The sequence below is a fragment of the Colossoma macropomum genome, unplaced genomic scaffold (assembly GCF_904425465.1).
Source record: "Colossoma macropomum unplaced genomic scaffold, Colossoma_macropomum, whole genome shotgun sequence".
Taxonomy (NCBI): Eukaryota; Metazoa; Chordata; class Actinopteri; order Characiformes; family Serrasalmidae; genus Colossoma; species Colossoma macropomum.
The window spans coordinates 24,989,951-25,012,455 of record NW_023494799.1 but is presented as its reverse complement, the minus strand read 5'-3'; the positions used below and the strand labels follow the sequence as shown (position 1 = coordinate 25,012,455).

The following is a 22,505-nucleotide window of genomic DNA, read 5'->3' as shown; positions in this document are numbered from 1 at the left end:
TAATTAAGATATGAAAGATTACCTCCAGGTACTACGAGCATGTAGGTTTTGTTTCCACGGTTACAGAAAATTTTACTGGGAGCAGAAAAAATGTCCTAAATTTCTGTCTGTTTCAAATCTCTTAATCATTCATGCCAGAGGGATGAGGTCATGAAAGGCCAGTTACAACTGACTGCCAGAGCAGGAAAGATGGCCAAAAAAATTATCACGAATATCTTAAGATCTCAAAACCATCGTATTTCTCATATGTCTACAGAAAGGAAAGTTCTCTCATGTTTCTACAGAAACTGAAGTGAGTTTAGTCATTAGATCGTTAACACTGGGGCAAAACAATACAAGCCACAAAAGAAAACACTCGTTCTTCTATGTGGAGTCCATCAACAGCCCAGACAGCTTTTGTCAAGTCTCCATTCACTAAGACTTTTTTTTTTTACTTTTAAACATTCTATAAGAACATGGCCATATAAGAAGTTTTGTAAATATTACAAACCTGACAAATGAGGAGAGCTGTTGAACTTTCTGACAGCAGATTTGTTCTCTAAAGTGAGTCTGCTCTGGAGGTGGAGAATGAGGAGACACAGCGGCCATTGTTTAGATTTACTTTAATCTTCCATTATCAGCCAAGTATTCCTTGGAAAACAGCCCATTAGTTAATTGTTATCCTCCATCTTAAGAAGTGAGTGATTAGAGGGGTTATTTGAGGACATTTCTTTAGGGATGCAGACAGTGCACTTTAAAGAATACACATACCCTCATGTTGCATGGAGTAAAATCAAATAACACATTCTATACACTCATACTGTATAAATAAATTAGCATATTATACATTATATAATAAAAACATACAATTAGAAGGGTTCAGTCATGTAAACAGATGAAATGCATTTCTAAGACATAAGTTAACAATTTACATTGTTAAATAAAATGTCAGTGGTAAAGGTTTTTACAGTGGATATAAAAGGTCTACACATCCTTATTGAAACTGCAGGTTTTTGTGCTGTAAAGCTAGAAGATAAATCAGGTCAGATGTTTTTTAATTTGCAATGGGATACTGCAACCAACAGCACATTTCCAGAGAAAAATGGAAGTACAACAACCTGGTTGCATAAATGTTCACACCCTTTTATAATGGGGGCCTGCAGCTGTGTTCAGAGATAACAAATTATGTTCAAAATCATGTCTGAAGATAAGCAGCAAACATCTGCCATCATTGAAAGTAATCCAGATGAACCTAAATAAATAAATAAATAAATCAGCTGTTCCTGCCATTTTCCTGATCACATTCTTCTGAGATCGCTATGGTACAAGTGTAGTTGACAAAACATCTACAGAACCTTACCGTTAAAAGGTACAGATCAGGACAGTGGTAAACAAGAATATCAAAAATAATGGATGCACCACAGAGCTCTGTGAAGACTCTCATCAAAGTGTGGAAAAATGTTTCCAAGATCAGAAAAACCTTCAAAAGTTGATGACAAGATAAAAAGAAAAGTTATCAAAAGGCTACTTTGAGGCTAACAGCAAAAAAGCTGGTGGAATTTTTGGCAAATCCTGGCCACTCCTTACATGTGACAGCTGTCCCCCGTATTATAAGTTTGAGCTTTAGGGTAGAAGCCATTATTCACAAAAAATCATCCACGCCATCTGACAAAGTTTTTGGTCGGAATCTAGTAAGATCACACAACGACAACACAGCTCTTCAACTAAAGAACACCATACCTACTGTGAAGCATGGTGGTGGGAGCATCATGTTTTGGGGCTGCTTCTCTTCAGTTCTAGTCAAGATAGATGGATGGGATAATGACCAGCTCCAATAATAATGATAATGATTCAAACCCCACATCCACGACCACCAAGGAATGGTATCAAAAAGGAAGATTAGTGCCTCAGAATGTCCCTCAGAAAACCTGTGAAATTACCTAAACTGGACTGTGCACAGGAGATAACCTGGCAATTTGAAGGAGCTTGAATTTTTTTACAAGAAAGAGTGGGATGAAAGTCCAGGTGTGAAAGATTTACAAAGACTTTTAAAGATTACTGCAGTAATAAATGTAAAAGGTACTTCAACAAAGTATCAGCTGTGGGGATTTGCACACTTATGTAACCAGTGTACTGTAGGTTTTTTATTTTCAGTTATTTTTCTAAATAATTTTCTATTTCTTTTCTCTTGAATTTTGACAACTGTAAGATCTAGTTGAAGATGGAAAATACCTGATATGATTTATCTTCATTTATGGCTTTACATCACAAAAACAATTTCAAAAAGGGTGTTTAGACGTTTAATATCCACTAGAATGATCATGGTATTGTATAAGGGAATAACAAAAAAGCATATATTCTCTGTAAGTGTCCACAAGCTGCACTGCTCTTTTCTTTCATGCTTCTATCAGGGACATCAAGAAGCTTTGCTTTCCCATCAAGGCCACAGTTCATACTGATGATTGTAATCCTAAGCAAAGCCAACAACTATGTACACATGGCTAGGTTGATCTGGTCAGGCTACACGTGTCATTAATTCTTCCAGGGCACGCTCACGGTGGTTCTCGTGAACAAGCAGCACCTCTTTGATAGCGTTCTGCTGAAAGCCCATCTCATGAAACTGTGTGAGCAGGTGAAGAAACTCCTCGGCCTAAAAGACAACAACATGTTAGTAAAAGTAATGGCAAAAACCTGTAAATCTAATACCTGAGGCCTAAAACATACACAAAAACATGTTGACGACATGGTTACTGACACAAAATAATACTACAGCCATGTGCAAATGTTTTGGCGCCCCTGGTCAAATGACGTTTTGTTTATTTTTTTATTTTTTAGGTGAAAAGAAGCTTAAACATCCTCTATAGAGAACACACTGCACATTTTAATGCACATTTACTGCTTGTTCGCTGAATTTAATATATTGAGTAGGAAAAAACATAAAATGTTGCCTGTTATATAAAATGTTATGGCATTTTATATTTTATGTTTTATTTTTGTCCAATATGTCAAACTCAAAAAATTGTGCCCTAAAATTGGCAGAAAAAATTCAACTTTCATTTAGAAAATCAACAAACCATGTAATTGGAAGGGGGTATACAAGCTTTTGCATGACAGTAAACTAATGGTAAAGAGCTGATTCAAGCTGCTGTTTAGCTATGATGTCTTGCATTTGATGACATGACATAAATAGAAAGAATACATCACTAGAATATATAAATAGCATGTTTCTGAATTATTTGTCTTAGGGCTGCACAACAGATCTTTTGTTAATTGTTGTCGCAATACTGGCCTTTGCAATACTGATATCATAAAAGGCTGCAATGTGCAAATTAGCCCTCTAACCAACCACAATGCTTATTACTCTGCACTGTAAGAATCTTGACCAATCATCTTGACCAAAATGATTGCAACAGTGCAGGCCAATCCTTGTTAACCTTATTATCAGATTATGTATTCACCATTGCATTTTAAATATATTGCAGTATCTTGCAGCATCTTCAGCATAAAGAGTATGCAATATGCTACAAAGTCATTTTGGACACCTGCCTGACAATTACCTTTGTCTCACAGTTCTGAAACATCTCCAGAGCTTCCTCCACCTGAGCTTCATCATAGCCAAGTTCACACAGCCGGTCACATGCCACCAGGTAACTCAGGATCTACAGGAGAACATCCATAGGTCTGGTTATATCACAGCAACGACAGTTACATAAGAACATGCAACTGCTGTAATATTAACTAAATGCTTGTGGATTCTTGCAAAGCTTTAGCCCTTCGGCAGACTTTGAGTTTTAGTGTTTCAGCTGATGCTGCTGTCAACTACACTGTTTTCGACAATGAATTCACACACACATATATATAGACAAGAAAGCTGGCTCATCAGCCAGGTTTGGAGCAACCATAATTAAGGATCACGATGGATGAAACAGGAGAATGTGAGAAGTGAAACAGTGTGGAATGTGAGAAGTATGATGGTGTGGTGATAAGGCCTCCAGCTTTTAGTGGAAGGAGAGAGTGTGTCTGATCAATCAGCATAAGCATTTTATGCTATTGTTAATAACAATAATCATAAGAAGAAGAAAAAGAAGAAGAATTTTTTAGCCATCTCATACACAAAAAAACGCAGCTCAAGGTGGTTTGCAGTAGCCCATGCTCCCAGATATCTGCCGACTTAGCCGAATCCCAAAGCCAATTTCCTTCAGCTCATTTAGCAGTTAAGTCAGCATGTCTCCACTATTTTGAGCAATATTTGAGTCATCTGGGCTTTTATGGCTACTGCACATGAGGTCACCGAGTCTAAAAGTTCATAGAAGATCAAGATTTCTCTTTTAAGATTTCACGACTTCTCATTCAGTTTGTTCCGCATGATTCTGAACTCTTCTGAATGTGCTTAACATCAAAGTCGCTGCTTTGATACTGGGAGTCTTTCTGCATGCCTCACCTGAACGGCTATAACCCTTTTTGATCTGAAAGGGGAACTCCACCGACTTTTCAAAGTTCCTGCATTAGTAAAGGGTTAATATATAAACACAAGCGGTTCATTTAAAGTGGTTTGGTGTGAAATGCTCTGTTCTAGAGAAACAGTGGTGGTGATAGGAACTAGAAATCTGAAGATTTTAATGCCTTTAAAAGCTCTCTCACTGAAATGGTTATGAATACACTGTCTGATGTCTGAGACACTGTTTTTTGATGGTTTTGAGATAACATTTTGGCCTAAAGCACATTTTTAATCCATTCCTGGCTGAGAGGTCCATGTAAGGCAAAACCGTTCCCAAAGAAAACATTTCAGATTAACCACTATTTTACCATCATTAACATTACGTATAAAAACTTAATAGACATGTGCAGGTTCACTGGTGGTTTTGGATAGTTAATAAAATGGCTATATCTGTGTTGTAGTCATGGAGACTCCTGGTTCCTATCAGCACCACCATAAAGAAATCTGAGTTGATAAATTTCTCTACAATGAACTGTTTCACATCAAACCACTCTGAATGACTTTGATTGCATCTCAATGAATTAATTATAATGACTTCTTGAAAAATCAGTGGAATTCACCTTTAAAACTCCACCTTCCCGTGCATCTCAAAACCAGATCAATGCTGCTGTAACATCAACCACATGATATTAGTAACACTGTTAATATGCCCTTATCTTTTTAACTGGCTTTGCCCCTGACTCATCTCAGAGAGGCTCTGTGATGCTGAGAACCAGTTACAAGGAGCAGGTTGTGGAAACTTTAGGAGGATATGGTATCTATTTTTACCATGTTATTTTTCCCCTTCATCTTGACCAGAATCAGATTAAAGTAGCTGGAACCAGATGTTATGTCCATACAGAGGGGCTGCATTGAAATGCATGGTGCAGGAGAATGTAGGTACATAAAAAAAAAACCTGGCAGCAATGACAGGCATTACATAACTCATGTCCTCACCCCAGAAAAATGTATCACACAGGCTTTTGCACTTTCTGTACCATTTCGTTTAAAGGCTGGACACAGTGAGGTCAAAAAGGGGACATGTTATAACCTCGTATTCCTGAAATTCCTGTACATATGTAGCAGTGGGGAAATATTTTCTAGATGCTTTAATGGTTAAAGGGGCCATGTTGTACATTTTTCTTAGAGTTTATCATTTGTTTTCTCCACTTATCGCATTTGTGTGTTTTTATGCACCCAAAATGGTCATGATTCCATTTTTTACATAGTATTTTCCAGCCTCTCTTTATCTTAAAGGTACACTTCGGTGAAAAATCTAATTTACCCAATTTTCCACTTATATCAGTTGTTGACCAGCCAAGACCTGTTTGGTGTCCAAATATTTCTTCTTTACTTTAAAACTAGAGCTTTGAGGATAATGTTACACTAGAACTCAAACTGCAGCCAGGTCTTTAATGTTGCGTCAACTTGTCAATATGATTTAGGACACAGTATTTATTACTGTCAACTATATAAATGAACAAAACTTCACCACTACTGGCAGCCATTTCAGACAACACCAGCGCTGATATTTTCTTGGATCAGATTCCTCAGTGTTTATGATGGTCATTGTCACAGATACTGATAGATTAGCACCCCGACTCCTGAGGTGGTTTGTGAATACAGACTCTGTTGTCTTAAGTGGATGCCAGTCTTGTTGATTTTTATAGTTCACAGTAAGTCACACTGTGCATTAAAAATCACATTAACAAGTCTGCATGACCTTAATGAAGACCTGGATGCGATTTTATTTGGGTTAAAAGAAGTTTTGGTGATGTATTTTTACAGAAATGATTTGGGTGACTATTGAGTTTTATTGTTTGTTAGCAATGTTAGCCTCACCAGTTCAGCGCTAAATTAAAGAAGAGTCCAAATATGTCTCGAGCGATTAGCTACATTTGGGGTTAATTTTGTAAATTTGATTTTTGGATTTTCTTTTGGTTACTGTTACTTTAAGACTAATATTTGTAAATGAGATATGGTCTGATTGGCTGCCTTGTGTTGCACCTCATTCAAAGAACAGTCTGTGCCAAAATGCTCCTCATAACACCAGCATGAATAGTAGGGGTTAAAATGCTGCAGGCTAAATTGGTAGATATAAGTAAATGTGTTAATTTTTATGATACCAGGCTATTTTTACAGCTTAATTTTCATATACGGACTGTATGAACTGAGGAGGGACCTTTAACAATGCTTACATACTATATCACTCTTTTATTAAAAAGAAATACATGATTTAGGCCCTTTAAAAAATGATAAAATATCATTTTGGGACTATAAATTGTATTGTGACACACTTTCTGTTACCCATAGTCTTTGCTCTGTAATGGGTTAATGATTGCATAATTGACCAAGGTTCAAAAAAGGCTGAAAGAAAGTAGGAAGGAAAGAAGGAAGCCACAAAGGATGCCCAGTGGGATTGGTGGGAAAGGACACTGCTGTTAAAAAAAAGTTCACAAAGATATTCTGGGTAATGGAGTCCAAACCTTTGATATATGTACAACCTTGGTTTGGAACAGTGTTACCATGCAACTGGATCAAAGCAAGTTGCTATGCTTTATCTCAGATAGCACGCTTCCCTAGTGTACTTGTCAATTTAAGTGGAAGTAGTGTGCTCAAAGTGGAAAATGCAACTAGTTGTAGTTTTAAATAAATGTAATTTTAGTTTGAATTATCTTTGTATCTTCTCATCTGTAAAGCACTTTGAATAACCGCAGTGAATAAAAGGTGCTATATAAATAAACTTGCCTCGCCTTAAAGCGAGATTACTGCACCAAAATCCAAGAACTACATACTGAAGTCAGAGACACTGTAAAACACAGGGGAGACAGTTCACTGGATGAAGTCTTAACAGAATAATTCGTAATATTCAGTATGGCGGCTGTTTTACAGAAAGTCCCGCTCTTCAAAAAAAAGACACAAGCACCTAAAGCACCGAAAGGTCTAGTCTCAGCCTCAGATGCTCCACCCAGATATAGATGGAGAGTCTGATATCTAATGCATGTTGAGCTGGCCAAAACTGTGAGGATTTTCTTAGTTGCATTCTGGTTGGTTACTTGCACAACCTAGTGGGTGCATTTCCATGCAGCGGGTTTTATCAGTCCAATAGAAAACACAACCTGCTCTGTAGCTTTTAAGCATGATATCCTTAAGAGTTTGTCGGCACACTTGTTTCCTGTGGAAGTGTTTTTTGTTGTAGCACGGTTTTGAAAAATTGCCCTACAAGTCACACCTAAACAACAGTCTGTGATTGGTTATTTTGCATGCAACAAAATGCACCAGACTCTCTGTGGACAGGTGAAATCTTCCTTGTTGTGGAGATAAGTGCATATGCAGTAACCAGAATAACCTGAAAAATACATTTTAAGCCCAAATTATTTAATTTTTGTGAGATTTTTCCTGTGATTTCATGCATGTTTTTGAAATGCTGGCCTGGTTATCAGTATTCAGTATGAGTCTCTACCCACTCAAGTAGGAGCCTGGTCTCAATGATTGGACACAAGATTGCGGCCAAACGGGCAAACTTTCCTATAAGCTTGAAGTGCATAGAAGTGTAAGAACATTGTGCACAGTGCCTGAGTGGAGTCACAAGGCTACAGTCTGGTTACACTGCACCAGTGACAAAGTGGGTGCAAATATTGACCATGCTCAAGGACGACCAAGAGAGACTCTGTATTGCATCCAAGCCTGAACTCAAATTTCATAGTGCCGTCACAGTCACTAGCTTAGCTATCCCGCCCCCACTGACCTGCTCTAGACTGTGCTGGCCGGTCTTCTGCAGGGCGATGATGGCCGTGCGCAGTGGGTAGCCGCGCTCCGTCACAGCCTCCAGCAGCTGCTGCTCTTCAGGGCTGAGAGCTGAAAGCAGCTCCACTGAGGAGTCCTGGGAGGCAGCGTGGGAACCCAGCGGCTGCGAGGGGGCCAGGGGCAGGTCTGAAAACTACAGGGGGAAAAAAAAACAACGACAGAGCCTATAAAAATCAGTATCCCCAGAGAAGAGAGGAAACAGTACACTGCTGCTGAGAAAATCACCATGGGAAGAATGCCTGGATGATGATGTGCTGTTAAAACTTTGCATAAATGAACAAGAACAAGAAATATTTGAGATCATCATTATCATTAATGAGTCTTCCTAAAGTAGTGTCTCAAAGTACTACTACTATTTGTTACAATAATAGTGTAATAATAATGATAATAATAAAACAAATCACAAAGATCGATCGAAAAATGTAATAAAAATAAAATATAAAAACTAAGTGGACACATTCTCTACAGAGAACACACTTTTTAAACGAACAATTACTGTTTATTTGCTAGAACAAAACGTGACCTTTGCAAAATTATTTAAAAAAAACAAACATTTTAATTTATTATTTTTTTTACAAATTAATTCATCACCAATTAATTATTATTAATATGGAGTTGGTCCCCCTTTGCAGCTATAACAGCTTTTACTCTTCTGGGAAGCTTTCTACAAGATTTTGGAGTGTGTCTGTGGGAATTTTTGTCCATTCATCCAGAAGAGCATTTGTGAGGTCAGACACTGATGTTGGACGAGAGGGCCTGGCTCACAAACACTGTTCTTGTTCATTCCAAAGGTGTTTGATGGGGTTGAGGTCAGGACTCTGTGCAGGCCAGTCAAGTTCTTCCACACCAAACTCACACAGCCATGCCTTTATGGAGCTTGCTTTGTGCACTGGGGCTCAGTCATGTTGGAACAGGAAAGGGTCTTCCCCAAACTGTTCCCACAAAGTTGGAAGCATGTCCAAAATGTCTTGGTTTGCTGAAGCATAAAGATTTCCCTTCACTGGAACTAAGGGGTCTAGGCCAACCCTGAAAAACAACCCCATGTCATTATCCCTCCTCCACCAAACTTTACAGCTGGCACAATGCAGTCAGGCAGGTGATGTTCTCCTGGCCTTCACCAAACCCAGACTCATCCATCAGACTGACAGATAGAGAAGCGTGATTTGTCACGGCACAAAACACGATTCCACTGCCCCAGAGTACAGTAAAAGTGTGCTTTACACCACTCCATCCAATGCTTGGCTTTGTGCTTGGTGATGTAAGACATGGAAACCCATGCCATGATGCTCTCGGTGCACAGTTTCTGTGCTGATATTGACGCCAGAGGAGGTTTGAGCGACGGTTGAAAGCGACAGTTGACCGAACTGGTTTATGCCATCACCTCATGATTGACCTTGAAACGTAGCTCTGCTGAGAAAGACATTTACCAGCCCATTCCATGTGCTAATCCCAACAAACTTGTTGCAGCTTGGGCAGTTTCCAGGAAAAGACTTTGCACTGGATATTTTTAGCCACTTCATCTTTAGGGACATTTGAGAAACGCAGACTGATAGTGAAAGTAGCTGTCAACAGTATGAATGACACTGGCTGCCTGAAGTCTAATTCGATACCATAAATAGCCTCCATTTTAACTTCAGCAAGAAATACATTTAAAACAGCTTTGGAATAATGGTGAAACAGCTTTGGACTGTTTGAGTAGCTCCAAGGCTGTTAGTTGTGGTGAATAAAATATCCTACTGTCTGCATTCTGAGCACATCTTTAAAGAGGACTATAAAGAGCATAAGTGAATCAGAGTGAATTGTGCACATAATATGTACGGCAGACTTGAAAGGACATAAAGACAAAATATAGGCTACAATGAAACAATCATTTCACTCATTTGAGCAAAATATGAAACCATAAAATAACAAGAACTAGAACTACACGCCATTTTAAGTCTACATTATGTATACTCTAAACATATACTATACTATATTACGTATATCTTATGTTCTACAAAGTAAAATGTAGGTTATACACATCAGTTGAGGCCTAATATATATATACTCTGTATAGCGCATTATTTTGTGGACTGCATAGAAAAACTATGGAAGAAAAATTATATAGTAGTGTAGACAATGTGTTTTTTACCTGCATGGTGGGTGTGTAAAGGTGTTCAAAATGACTCTGTATGCTATTTGAAACCTACATTATATTATGCATTTTTTTAACACACATTTTATTATGCATATTATGTACTGACCAGCTACTTCATTAAGAACACATTCAAAGGTATGACCCTACTTGCCCTCAGAACAGCCTGAATTCTTTCATGTCTTGTCTTCAACAAGGTGCTGGAAACACTGATTGTGGTCCATGTTGGCATGTCTGCATCATGTAACTGCTACAGACTTGTCAGCTGCACATCCATGCTGGGAATATCCCATTCTATCATGTTCTGTCAAAGGTGCTGTATTAGATTCAAATCTGGTGACTGGAGAGGCCACAAAAGTATGCTGTCAAATTGGTGCATTATTATATTGGAAAACTTCAACTGGAAACCTTCAACTGCCCAGTTTGGGTCAGCCTGTGCCCACTGTTGTCTCAGATTCCTCAGATGTCCTTGGCATACAGGAGTGCAACCTGCTGTTGTAGCCCATCCACCTCAATTTTCAGAGATGCTTTTCTGATCACCTCTATTGTAAAGAGGTTATTTGAGTTACTGTAGCCTTCACTTAAGCTCAAAAAAGTCTAGCCATTCTCTTCTGTCCTCCCACAGAACTGCTGCTCACTGAATGTTTTTTGTTTTTGCACTACTCTGTGAAAACTTTTTTATTTTAGTGCATGAAAATCTCAGGAGTTTCTGCAATTTCACTCAGCAGTTTCTGAAATAAAACAATCATGTCTAGCACTAACAACTTACACAGATCAAAGCCATTTAAATCACATTTTTCCCCCATTCTGATGTTTGACGTGATCATTAATCATTAACTGAAGCTCTTGACCGTGTCTGCATTGTGTTTTAATGTGTCGCGCTGCTGCCGTTTTTTCAAAAGGCTTGGGGGTCATCAGAGTGGGTTTTTTTTGGCAAATGTGAGATGAGCCTTTATGTTCCTTAGTGATTTTTAGCTTGCAGCTATCTCATGGCAGGATACCATTTTTGCCCATTCTCTGTCTTATGGTGGAATTAAGAATGCTGACCTTATCTGAGGTGAGCGAGGCCTGCAGTTTCTTAGATGTTCGTCTGGGTTCCGTTGTGACTGCCTGTTCTTGGAGGAATCTTGATAGGCTGGTCACTTCTGGGAACAGTGTGAATCTTTTCTCCATTTGGAAATAATGGCTCTCATTTTGGTTTGCTGGAGTCCCAGAGCCTTCGAAAATGCTTTGTAACCCTTTCCAGACTGATATATCTCAATAACTGTCTTTCTCACCTTTTCCTCAGTTTCTTTTCAACATGGCATGGTGATCAACAAAATTCAGATAAATATAGTTGACTGAGTAACTAACAGGGTAATTATTTTTCCCAGGGCAAGCTGGTGTTGGATAACCTTTTCCTTCAATAAATGAAATGATCACTTAAAAACTGCTTTTCATGTTTACTCAGGTTGTTTGTGTCTTAGATCTGAAATAAATATGCAAAAATAGAAGAAATCAGGATCACTTTTTTTGGCACTGTACAGGGTGAGGTTTTCTTACCTGTACGGTGCGTGAGGAGTGGTGTCCCAACTGCCTGACTGAGTGCTGATGCGAGCCATTATACTCTGTGCTTTGGCTTCTTCTGAAGTTACTTCCTGTAGGTTTTGAGTCTGAAAGCGAGGTCTGTCGGAAGTTGACCTGCCGCTGAGCAGAGAGGCCACAGGTCGAAGGCAGGTTGAGGAAATTCGAGGAGCAGCGAGGGTGCAGGTCTTTTACGTCTGGCCCTTGTCTTGTTGAGCCTGAAGAAGTGCTGCATTTTGATCCTTCGTTCCCTGGGAAAGAAGCCTCCTCGTTATAGTCGTCATCGTCTGAGTCAGAAATGGTGAATTTCACCTGACCTTTCATAGCGCGGTAGTGAGCCGCGTTCAGGCTCCGGCTGCGGGGCCGAGGGTTTGGCTCCCAGAAGTCGCTGCTCCAGCGGCTAGCTAGCCTGCTCTCTTGAGGACTACTGAACATCATCCAGTACGGAGGACAGGATGGGGACATCCCGGAGGGTGAATTGGGATGGGGTGCACTGCTATAGCCACCCTGCAGGCCTGTCAGAACCCATTTCTCCAAGCTAAACACATACTGTCAGAGAAAGAGACAAAGAACTTCAGTTAACAATTAAAAAACAAGTGGGAAATAGAATGTTTAAACTAAATTGTCATGTAAATAAATAAATAATTGACATTTTTCACCATCACGACTGACAATAAATATTAATGACAACTACTAAACCAAAAACTTGAAACCAGTGAAAACAGCCATGTATGCATTTTTCAGCATCAGAAAAAAAATCACATCAGAAAATGACACAGAAGCCTCAAGAACTAAGTATAATTTTTCAGTTATTTATTGTGTCCATTCTTTAAATTTATTGTGCGTTCATTCTTTTCAGCAGACTTACTGTCAGTTTTTCAAAGAAATCTGCAGACACACCTCCAAAGACGTTCAATCCAAACACATTCAGTGATGCTGAGGTCTGGACTTTTGGGTGGTCAGCCCATTGTTCAGCTTCTTTGTTTGATGTGTCTGTCTCCTTTTCTCAGTGAGGTTCTTCTTGACAGCTACATATCCTTTCAGACCCATAGCACTGAGTTGTCTTCTCACAGTGGAAGGATGGACAGAAACACCTGGGATTTTTTTTAGATCTGAAGCAGATTTTATTATTTATTTTATTATTTTATTTTAAGTTTTATTATTTTATCTTTACTATTAGTAAGAATTGTTTTCTATGTTTCAGTTCTTACCTTATTCAGTAGTTTTAGTTACTTTCTTTTGTTACTGCTAATCTGCATAATAATTTTAACTGGTTGTCCTGATTTGTGTTATCTGCCTTATTGTTCCTAATTTTTATTTTTATGTACTGTTTAAATAATAAGTTCTTCATCATATTTTATTTTCTTTGCTATATGTTTCACTACAAAAAAAATATTTTTACTCTTTCTAATCCCTTTGTTTTGTATAATGCTGAGCTATATTGCAAATGAGGGTCACCTTCAACGTACTTTGAGTTTAAATAAAGGTTTATTGATTGATTTATCTGATGGGGACAGTCTTTGTGGTCTACTAGGTGTTGTATGTGGTTGTGTTTACTTATTTTCCTTTGACTTTCTCCATCCATATGCAGGCAAATCTTATATCTAATCTTCTCAGAAATATCCTATGAAAAACGAACAACTTGTTAGATGTTTGCTTAGACATCCAATCTACAGCAAAAATGACCTTCATTATAATTATATCTCAAGTTCACCCAAAGCATAGTTGATGTTTCATGAGGAATCCTGCCTTCTAAACAGTGAATGGAATGTTTCATGAACTCATGTTGCTTCCTGTGTGAATCTGCTGTCAAAATGCCAGAGCGTACAGCATAACATGAAAGTAAACGCTGTAATGCAAGGCGAATCCCACAGCAGCTATAGTTCTCTTTTGCTTTCATCACCATGATAGATCACAGGGCCTCGCTGAACAGGCATGCATGCGGTAAACGTTACCCTAGCCAAAGATTACGCAACACGTTTCAGCCCATTCATTCCACTTTAAAGTAATACTGTGCAAAAATGTGCTTCGAGGCAGGTACGAAATGTTGGTTCTGGATGGACAAAGGCAAATAAGAGTGAGCTCCGAAACAAAACACTGCGCAGCCTACTTCCATAAAAGGCTCCGGCGAGCTCTTTTCTGATCAGATAACAATAGCCGCCACTCAAATTAATGGCAGAGAAAGGCTTGCTTTCCCTGTAAGAGCCTTCAGCCCAAAAAACACAATCATATGAACTTTAAGTGCTGTTGCCATTTAGTCCAAACAGATCTCCAATGCTATCTAGTGTCAACATTAGTTGTCAGCCAACAGTCTTTTTATGGACAATGTCTTGTGTCGTGATACTGAGTTGAGCCTCATGTTCTGAGGAGTAATTACATTAAACAATTCTGTGTAACAGCAACTTCGTAACTATGCTGAAAATAGGCCTCTAAGGTAACAACATAGCATTTTATCAGCTGCACACCAGCAGATGTAAGATATACACAAAACGGGACTCTAACAACCACCTGGAAGATCTGGTAGACCACCAAAACTGCCCCCATCAGATAAACAACACTTAAAACTTTCATCTCTGAGAGAGAGGAGAAAATCAAGCTGCTTCAGATCTGAAAACATCTACAGGTGTTTCTGTCCATCCTTCCACTGTGAGAAGACAACTCAGCACTATGGGTCTGAAAGGATGTGTAGCTGTCAAGAAGACTCACTGAGAAAAGGAGACAGACACATAAAACAAAGAAGCTGAACAATGGGCTGACCACCACAGAGCCCAGCCCTCAGCATAATTAAATGTGTGTGGGATTATTTGGATCATCAGAAGCAGAAAATACAATCAACTTCTAAAACTAAAAATAATAATATCATAATACTTAAAGAGATTTTCACCATACACAATAAGTCACAATATATATTTTTTTTCAAAAATCTAATCAGTTGAAACTGAGAAAAAAGAACCTTTTTTAAAAAAATACTATAAAAAACTGAATACAATGATTTTTATTTAATATTTGGCATCCTGTGTTGCAAAGTTGAACTAATTTTGCTCTTTTTATAATATAACAGGCAGTTGGTCAGTGTTCTAGGAGTACTGATGATATACACGATATATTCAGAAAAACATACTGTTTTGTGACATAATTTATCACGATAATAGTATACATTGTCATATTGCCCAGGCCGATTTGGAGGTGTGGAAAAATATCCCTTGCAAATTGCTGTGATGCTATGGTGTCCGTAGTGTTTGCTAAGCAGTTGCTAGGCAGGTGCCCTGGATTTCATAGTGGTTGCTAGGCGGTTGCTATGGTTTTCGGAGTGGTTGCCAAGTGGTTGCTAAGCAGTTGCTATGATGTCCATAGTGGTTGTAAAGCAGTTGCTAGGCGATTGCAACTGTGACTGAAGTGATTGCTAAGTCGTTGCTAGGCGGTTGATAGGTAGATGCTATGGTGTCCGTAATGTTTGCTAAGCGGCTGCTATGGTGTTTGAAGTGGTTGCTAAGCAGTTGCTATGGTGTCCATAAAGGTTGCAAAGCAGTTGCTAGGTGTGACCCAAGTGATTGCTAAGTGGTTGCTAGGTGGTTTCTATAGTGTCCTATGTGGTTGATAAGCGGTGGCTGAGCGGCTGCTATGGTGTCCGTAGTGGTTTCTAAGCGGTTGCTAGGCGGTTGTTATGGTTTTCGTAGAGGTTGCTAAGCAGTTGCTAAGCGCTTGCTAGGCAGTTGCTATGGTGTCCATATTGAAAAACTGAAAAATGTGATATTATGTTAATGTATTAAGGCTTCTTGTAATTTTCTGTTAATGCTCTCTAATTTTTCTAAAGCTGAAAAAGCAGTAACGTGAACTTAATGGCTGTTTTGTGTGGGAATTAAATAAATGCACAGTACTGTAGGAGGGTAGTTTGTGGGTATGCCTTCACGCAGATGAGTAATCCATCTGTGTTTTGCCATGACGCTGCTAGAGTTCTTAGGGATAATTACATTAGAGGAACAAACTGTTGGAGCCAGCAGATGTTCTAGATCAATTACACTGAGCCTACATTGAGGTCAGAGCTACTTTGGATGTAGCAGTACAGTATCTGAGATCTTCAGAAAAAAACATGCCAAGAACATCATCTTTCAGTGTTGAAGCCTAATTCAGTGTAAGAGTGCTGTGGCCACAAGATTTTCTTACAACCCTAATCCAAACGTCCTGGTGCTGTTTACAGATGGCCTTTTAGATGCTGAAGTACACTACAGGCCAGAATTGTTGGAAGCAAGCAGTGATTTTAAACAATATTATACAATTAAAGGGAAATTCCTCCATTTTTTTAAAAAAAGCTCTACATAATTAAATGATTAAGGTGTTAACAAAGTCATTCAGAGTGGTTTGGTATAAAAAGTAGAATTCTTCACAGTGGAACTGAGTGTCTGAAAACATTAATGCCTCTAAAAAAGCTCTCTCACAGCAACATTTTAAATGAAATGGTTACAAATATGCAGTCTGATGCCTGAGACACTGTTTTACGATAGTTTTGCAAAAACGTTTTGGTCGAAAATCCATTTGCGATGTTAAGGTACATGCAGGGTGTTACGAGGCAAAATAGAAAGAAAACTGATTTTTCAGATTTTCCACTATTTTACAATCATCAAACTCACATATGACAACTCAGAAGACACCTGACAGTAAATAAAAAGGCTATATTGGTGTTATAAACATCATGATTCCTGGTTCCTATCACCATCACTGTAAAGCTGGTACATTTCTCTACAATGAACCATTTCACATCAAAGCACATTGAGAAAAGCAGAAGAAAATATATATATATATATATATATATATATATATATATATATATATATATATATATATATATATATATATATATATATATATATACACAAAGATCTGCTTTTGGTGCTTCTAAAGCAGTCAGTAGTACACATTGCACTGAGCTCGATCACAAAACAAAAGTGTGTGCTAAGACTCATGCAGCTTGTGTCACTGTGAAAGCTCCTTTGGGTTTGGACAACCCTGAGGTGGAACACTAAGTTCTAGTTTCTCCAACCTCGGTCTCCTGCAGGATCATCAGGTAGTCTGGCAGGGTGATTTCTGGAGCCATGACCAGTTCCACCTCCTCTTTGACCTCTGCTAAGGAGCCCAGAGGGATTTTGAAGGGCATTTCATCCAGACAAGCCATTCGCACTGTCACTGGCCTGCAAACACACAATTAAAAGTCCATTGACCAAGGTCAAATAAGTCTGGTGGGGACCTTTTTTGGACATTTGGATGAAAACTGAACTGAAAAAAACATTGAGTGTTGAATTTATAGACCTGGATGTCATTTCGACAGGAATAAACACTTTTTTAATGCATTACCTTTTCCAGCATACAGCAGCTGATGGAGATGTCCTAAAAACTGGAAAATGTCTTATGTTCCAAAATAAAAGTGATGCATGGTGTTCATTTGTTTCAGATGTGTCCTTCTTGAGCACATTAATAATAGTTATTACTATATTACATCGACACAGTTTAGTGTTTACCTTTGGCAGCAATTGTGTTGATGTAATACAATTTGTTTACATGGAAACGATGTACACATTTGAGGAAGGTAAACTCAACACATGATTTCCTTAAAACACTGTAAAGTGCCTCATATTCTTAATGAGAAACCAACCAGGGTGAGGTTTTCTGATGTTTCTCAGAAACTCCTACATGTCTAAGTGTCTACTTCTTAACTTGCTTGCTATATTGGTTTGTTCTATTACACAATACTGGACGAGTACAGAGGATTAGGGATTAGAGATTACGAAGCCTTGGCCATCTGACTGTCTGCAACACACCCACTCTAAGCAGTATGTCAACATACTGAGAAGCTGCCATTTCTCTGTCTGGGATCAGATTTGGAGATGGTTCCTCCTCTGATATGAGACCTGATACATAAAATATGTCACAATATTTCATTTTTCTAAACCTTGAGAAATTAGAACAGACAGCATGCACCAGTAGTTTGAATAATAATTTGAATAATAATATTAAAGAAATAATAAATTCAATCATCTTTATTTCATGTTTCACATACTGTGCAGACCTTAATTACATTAAATAGGACTAATTATGTTGTCCTCGTAATTAAATACTGACAAAATCCATGACATGCTCAGAACTTAATGGGGTGTACTGTGCTGTAATTTATTACAATATGATAAAATATTGTCATATTTCCCAATTTGAACACCCATTACATTTTACACTTTGTTGATTTTCTAAGTGAAAATAAGCACAACCTCTACAGGGAACACACTTAAATACGGTATTTCTGCAAATTTATCATAGCATTTCTATTTATTTGCTGAATATAAATTATAAAAATATGCCATGACTTCTGCACAGGCCACATTTTATGTTTCCCAATATGCTAAATTGAGCAAACGAACAGTAATTGTGCATTAAAATGTGCAGTAGTGTGTTCTTTGTAGAGGATGTGTTCACTTATTTACACATAGAAAATCAACAACACGTTGTTTGACCAGGGTGCCCAAACTTTTGCCTACGACTGTATCTTAAGTTTCCATGGACAAATGTATCATTTGGCTGATCAAATCAGCCAATATTAAGATTCCACTGAATATCATTCATAAAATTGGTTGAAATTAAGATTTCAGAGAATGATTCACTTTTAGCCCAGGTTTAATTAAGATATTAATTAAGGTACTGAGGTTCCTCTGATCAATATATCACTTGGCCTGCTGATCTTAATGCTCCATGGATCAATATATTGTTTGACCAAAAACACTAGATGATATTAGTGGGCCTCATTCTCCAATACCTTCCTAAGTCTTTTCTTAAATTAGTTATTGAGAAAGATCCTAAGAAAAAGTCTACATCAGACTCATGACGTGTTCTTAAAGCACAGAACTGTTCAGTATATACTGTATATATATATATATATATATATACTTGTTTGAGAGTGTTACTCACTTGTGATATTTTAAGGTTAATATCACTGAGAACTGACAATCATATTAGATGAAACATCCGTCAGTGAAGCATTGAACAGAAGTCCTAAATGTAGATGGATTCTCCTCCATTTTGCTGTGACGGTGAATTACTTTCATTTGTTTTCTTCAGATATTTATTCAATTATCATAACATAACGAATGTTATCTCCATAAAACTGCATTTATTATGTTGTGACAATCATATAAATAACTTGAGATCTCACCATAATAACGACACCTATACTGACAACTCGAGAAAGAAATCAAAATAACATGTAAATCCATGGCTCTTTAGGGAGTTTTTTTTACTGTTTAACCATATAAAATTTACTGCCTGATATCACTGCCTTTCTAAAATTTCAGCTCATTAGAATCAGCATCAGTCCCAGTTCCAAGATGTGAAAAGTAAAGTGACAGCTTGAACTTAGTCAGCTGACCTGCTGGAGCAGCCGTGCTGACGTCTGGCCAGCATCATCACAAAGCTCACGGCAGAATGTGGGGAAATCTGCTCAGGCTGGGCTCTCTGACGAGCTGCTTCGAAAATTACCAGAAGCAGATGGTTCTAGACTTTAAAACCAAGTCTGGGTCTTAGCTGCCAGCTGCCCGGTAAGCTCTTAAGTTGTTCTCCTTCTTGTGAAGGACAGAAGAAGGGAAAGTTCAAGAAGTCACATGGTGTTTGTCTTCAACTAATGTATACAAGAGTTTCTTGCAATCAAATCGCTGTAATGTGGTCTAATTCAGAGGCCTCTGAGTGACACACTAGAACAGGGGTCGGCAACTCAAATAGTAAGAAGAGCCATTTTGTCCTTTAAATAAAAATCAAACCATGGGAGTCACAACATTTTATGTCCATTTTACCATCTTGGCTGTAAATATGTCTCAGTATGTGCTGATGTACTAGTATAGGCTAAAAATATAATATCAACAAAAAACACAGACTTACTTTGTTCTGCTTTAAGCTTTAGCTCAGCTATAGTCGGTTTTCTCGCATCTCCGACAGAAAACTTTTCCTCACAAGTAGAACAGTTTCTTGTAAAATGTCCCTCAACGTTGGACTTTTTACGAGGCTGGAGTCATTTCTGATTCACCAGCTTCTTGTTAGAATTTTTCCATTCCACCTTAAATGTAACTGAATGTAACTGCTGCACATATTTAAGTTGGAACGGAAAAAAAGAACAAGAAGCTGGCGTATGAGAAGCGACTTCAGCTTCACAACGTTTTAGTGTTTGAGAGTTTCTTGTTGCAGATTAAACGTATCAGGAAACCAGCTGGAGTGATTATAAACGCAAATAAATCAGCTTGTCTACAAATTATGTTATATTATTGTTTGTCTTAAATCTCTGCCTTTTTGTTAGCATCTAGTTAGGCGAAACTGTGCTTTGGGTTGCTATGATGACCAGCAGTCAGCGCGCCAAACTTCAGGGTTAAAGGTCAGTGAATTTGCAGTTATAGGCTACATTAACTCCAGCATTTTCGACCATTTATTGTTAAAACTGTGTTTGAATGATCAGCAGAGCTTCATTTTACTGCAAAGAAGGATTATTTTATTTTTATCTAAACATTCAATCTAATTCTGCTGTAGAGCTGCAACAGGGCAGTAAAAGAGCTGCATGTTGCCGACCCCTGCACTATAACAAGAAACTCAGTCTAGTAGATAATTCAGAATGATAAAACAGCTTTGGCCAGATCTTCTGCAATCCACAAGTGATCAGCTAAAAAACAAGGAGCCAAAATACAGTAATTTCAAGCTGCAACATCCAAAGGAAACACTGGCCTGTTGTGACAAAGCCTTACTTCATTCTCAGATTGTAAACAGTTTGCAAATGTTTAAAATTATGCTCAATATTTATTCCCCAGCACCACATTTCTGTCTACATTTAGGGAATCATTACATAAACGCTATGCATGACTTTAGAGCCCAAACTAGAATGTGTAAGACCACCACTCATCCATTTTAATATGCAGTGTCTGGACGGAGTTACAAATAAGAACACCTGGTGGACTAACTGGACCATTTATAGACAGACTTTGTCAAATGGTATTACCGCCTGGCAGCACACTGAAACTTTGTTTCCCAAACCAAAAGCCCTCTGTGCTTACATGAAACCTTACATAAAACTTCTCAGCCAATCACACTGTGAAGCAAAACAGCAAGAAAACCTTTACTTGAAAAACAAACTTCACCAAAAACAAACAGCAAAGTTTTTATGGCCTACCTGTGTGGTCTCAGGGCTGGAGTGTGAACAATGTTGCTGTGGCTGTTGCTGTGGCGGTCTTAAGACTAGCAGACACGCCTGCTTACGCTGATAACACTCTCTGCTCTGCTAATCCGCTGACGTAACACCTCGACACCAGCTGTTTACCTGACTGCATCACACCTTATGACACACACACACAAGCTGTACTCAATCACATTAAGAAGAATTTAAGAACTGTAAACAGTTTATGACCTTTATTGACCTTTCACAGACACTTTCCTTTGACTAATAACAATAAAATATATATATATATATATATATATATATATATATATATATATATATATATATGTGTGTAAATAGTAGCACTGTGTCATAGTGGTCACGTGTAAACACACAGTGTGGCCAGCAAAGGCCACCATAAACAGTTCAAAGAAGACTTTGTGTAATCACTAATGCTCGCTAGTCAACATGGATTGTGACTAAATCTGGAGAACTTCTTAGACTGATCATGACTCAACTTAGATTTCAGGGCACTTAGATAGCACTGAATGAATGCTAACAGACTATTATGTCAGTGCTATAAATTAACACAATACAACATTTTTAAAATCACTTTATGTACTACAAATGTATATTTAAAGGGCAATTCCACCAATTTATTTAATTATTTAAAACATCTTCATGTCTTCAGTGGTTGAGATGTAAACAGAGTCATTCGGAGTGGTTTGGTGTGAAATGGTTCATTTTTAGAGAACACTCAGATTTCTTTACAGTGGTGGCAATAGGAACCGGGGGCCGGGACATCTCAAATATAGACATTTTACTATCCAAGACCACCAGTGAAATATGGGAAAAAAATTCTTTCAGGACAATTTTGCCTCACAACACCCTGCATGTACCCCTCCACCATGAAGGAGTTTTAAAATTATGTAAAAATATGTTTTAGGCCAAAACCTAAAACTATCAGAAAACAACATCTTTGACATTCATAACCACATGATGTAATAACTTTCTGTGAGGGAGCTTTTAGAGGTGGACATCTGGTTCCTATCTGTGAACAATTATGACTCTAGAACAGAGCATTTCAGACCAAACCACTCTGAATGACTTTGTTACCATGTTAACCAATTAATTATGCAAAAATAAAAAAAAAATGGAAAGGAATTCTCCATTAAATATCAAACTACACACAATAAGATGTTTTTAAATGATAATGTTCTGTATATTTGTTTGTAATATTTTTGTTAGATTTGTTCATGACCTGAATACAACGTTTTCTGGATATTCATTTCCTAACTTTAATTTCATTCTTGACGTTATACAGCTCGCTCATTTCAGAATCATCTACAGCTCCTGTTCATCCTTCTGATGAA

General features: G+C 38.0%; 1 protein-coding gene across 1 annotated transcript; it reads right to left on the bottom strand.

Annotated features, from left to right (window-relative positions):
- Positions 1-1,052: 1,052 nt before the first annotated feature.
- Positions 1,053-21,205, bottom strand: ubap1lb (ubiquitin associated protein 1-like b). The gene is made up of 6 exons (XM_036586627.1): positions 21,148-21,205; positions 16,999-17,146; positions 11,940-12,509; positions 8,205-8,396; positions 3,537-3,638; positions 1,053-2,629 (listed from the first exon to the last, which is right to left on the bottom strand). The coding sequence occupies exons 2-6, from the start codon at positions 17,128-17,130 to the stop codon at positions 2,495-2,497; spliced, it is 1,131 nt and encodes a 376-aa protein (XP_036442520.1). The 5' UTR covers positions 17,131-17,146; positions 21,148-21,205; the 3' UTR covers positions 1,053-2,494.
- Positions 21,206-22,505: the final 1,300 nt, after the last annotated feature.

What these genes read in the sequence shown, in the direction of transcription:
- ubap1lb (XM_036586627.1), bottom strand. Translation starts at nt 17,130, where the DNA reads ATGGCTTGTCTGGATGAAATGCCCTTCAAAATCCCTCTGGGCTCCTTA. An exon ending in TGATCCTGCAGGAGACCGAG is followed by an intron (nt 12,510 to 16,998) that starts GTTGGAGAAACT and finishes TTTCTCTGACAG; the next exon opens with TATGTGTTTAGCTTGGAGAA. An exon ending in ACTCCTCACGCACCGTACAG is followed by an intron (nt 8,397 to 11,939) that starts GTAAGAAAACCT and finishes TTCCCCCTGTAG; the next exon opens with TTTTCAGACCTGCCCCTGGC.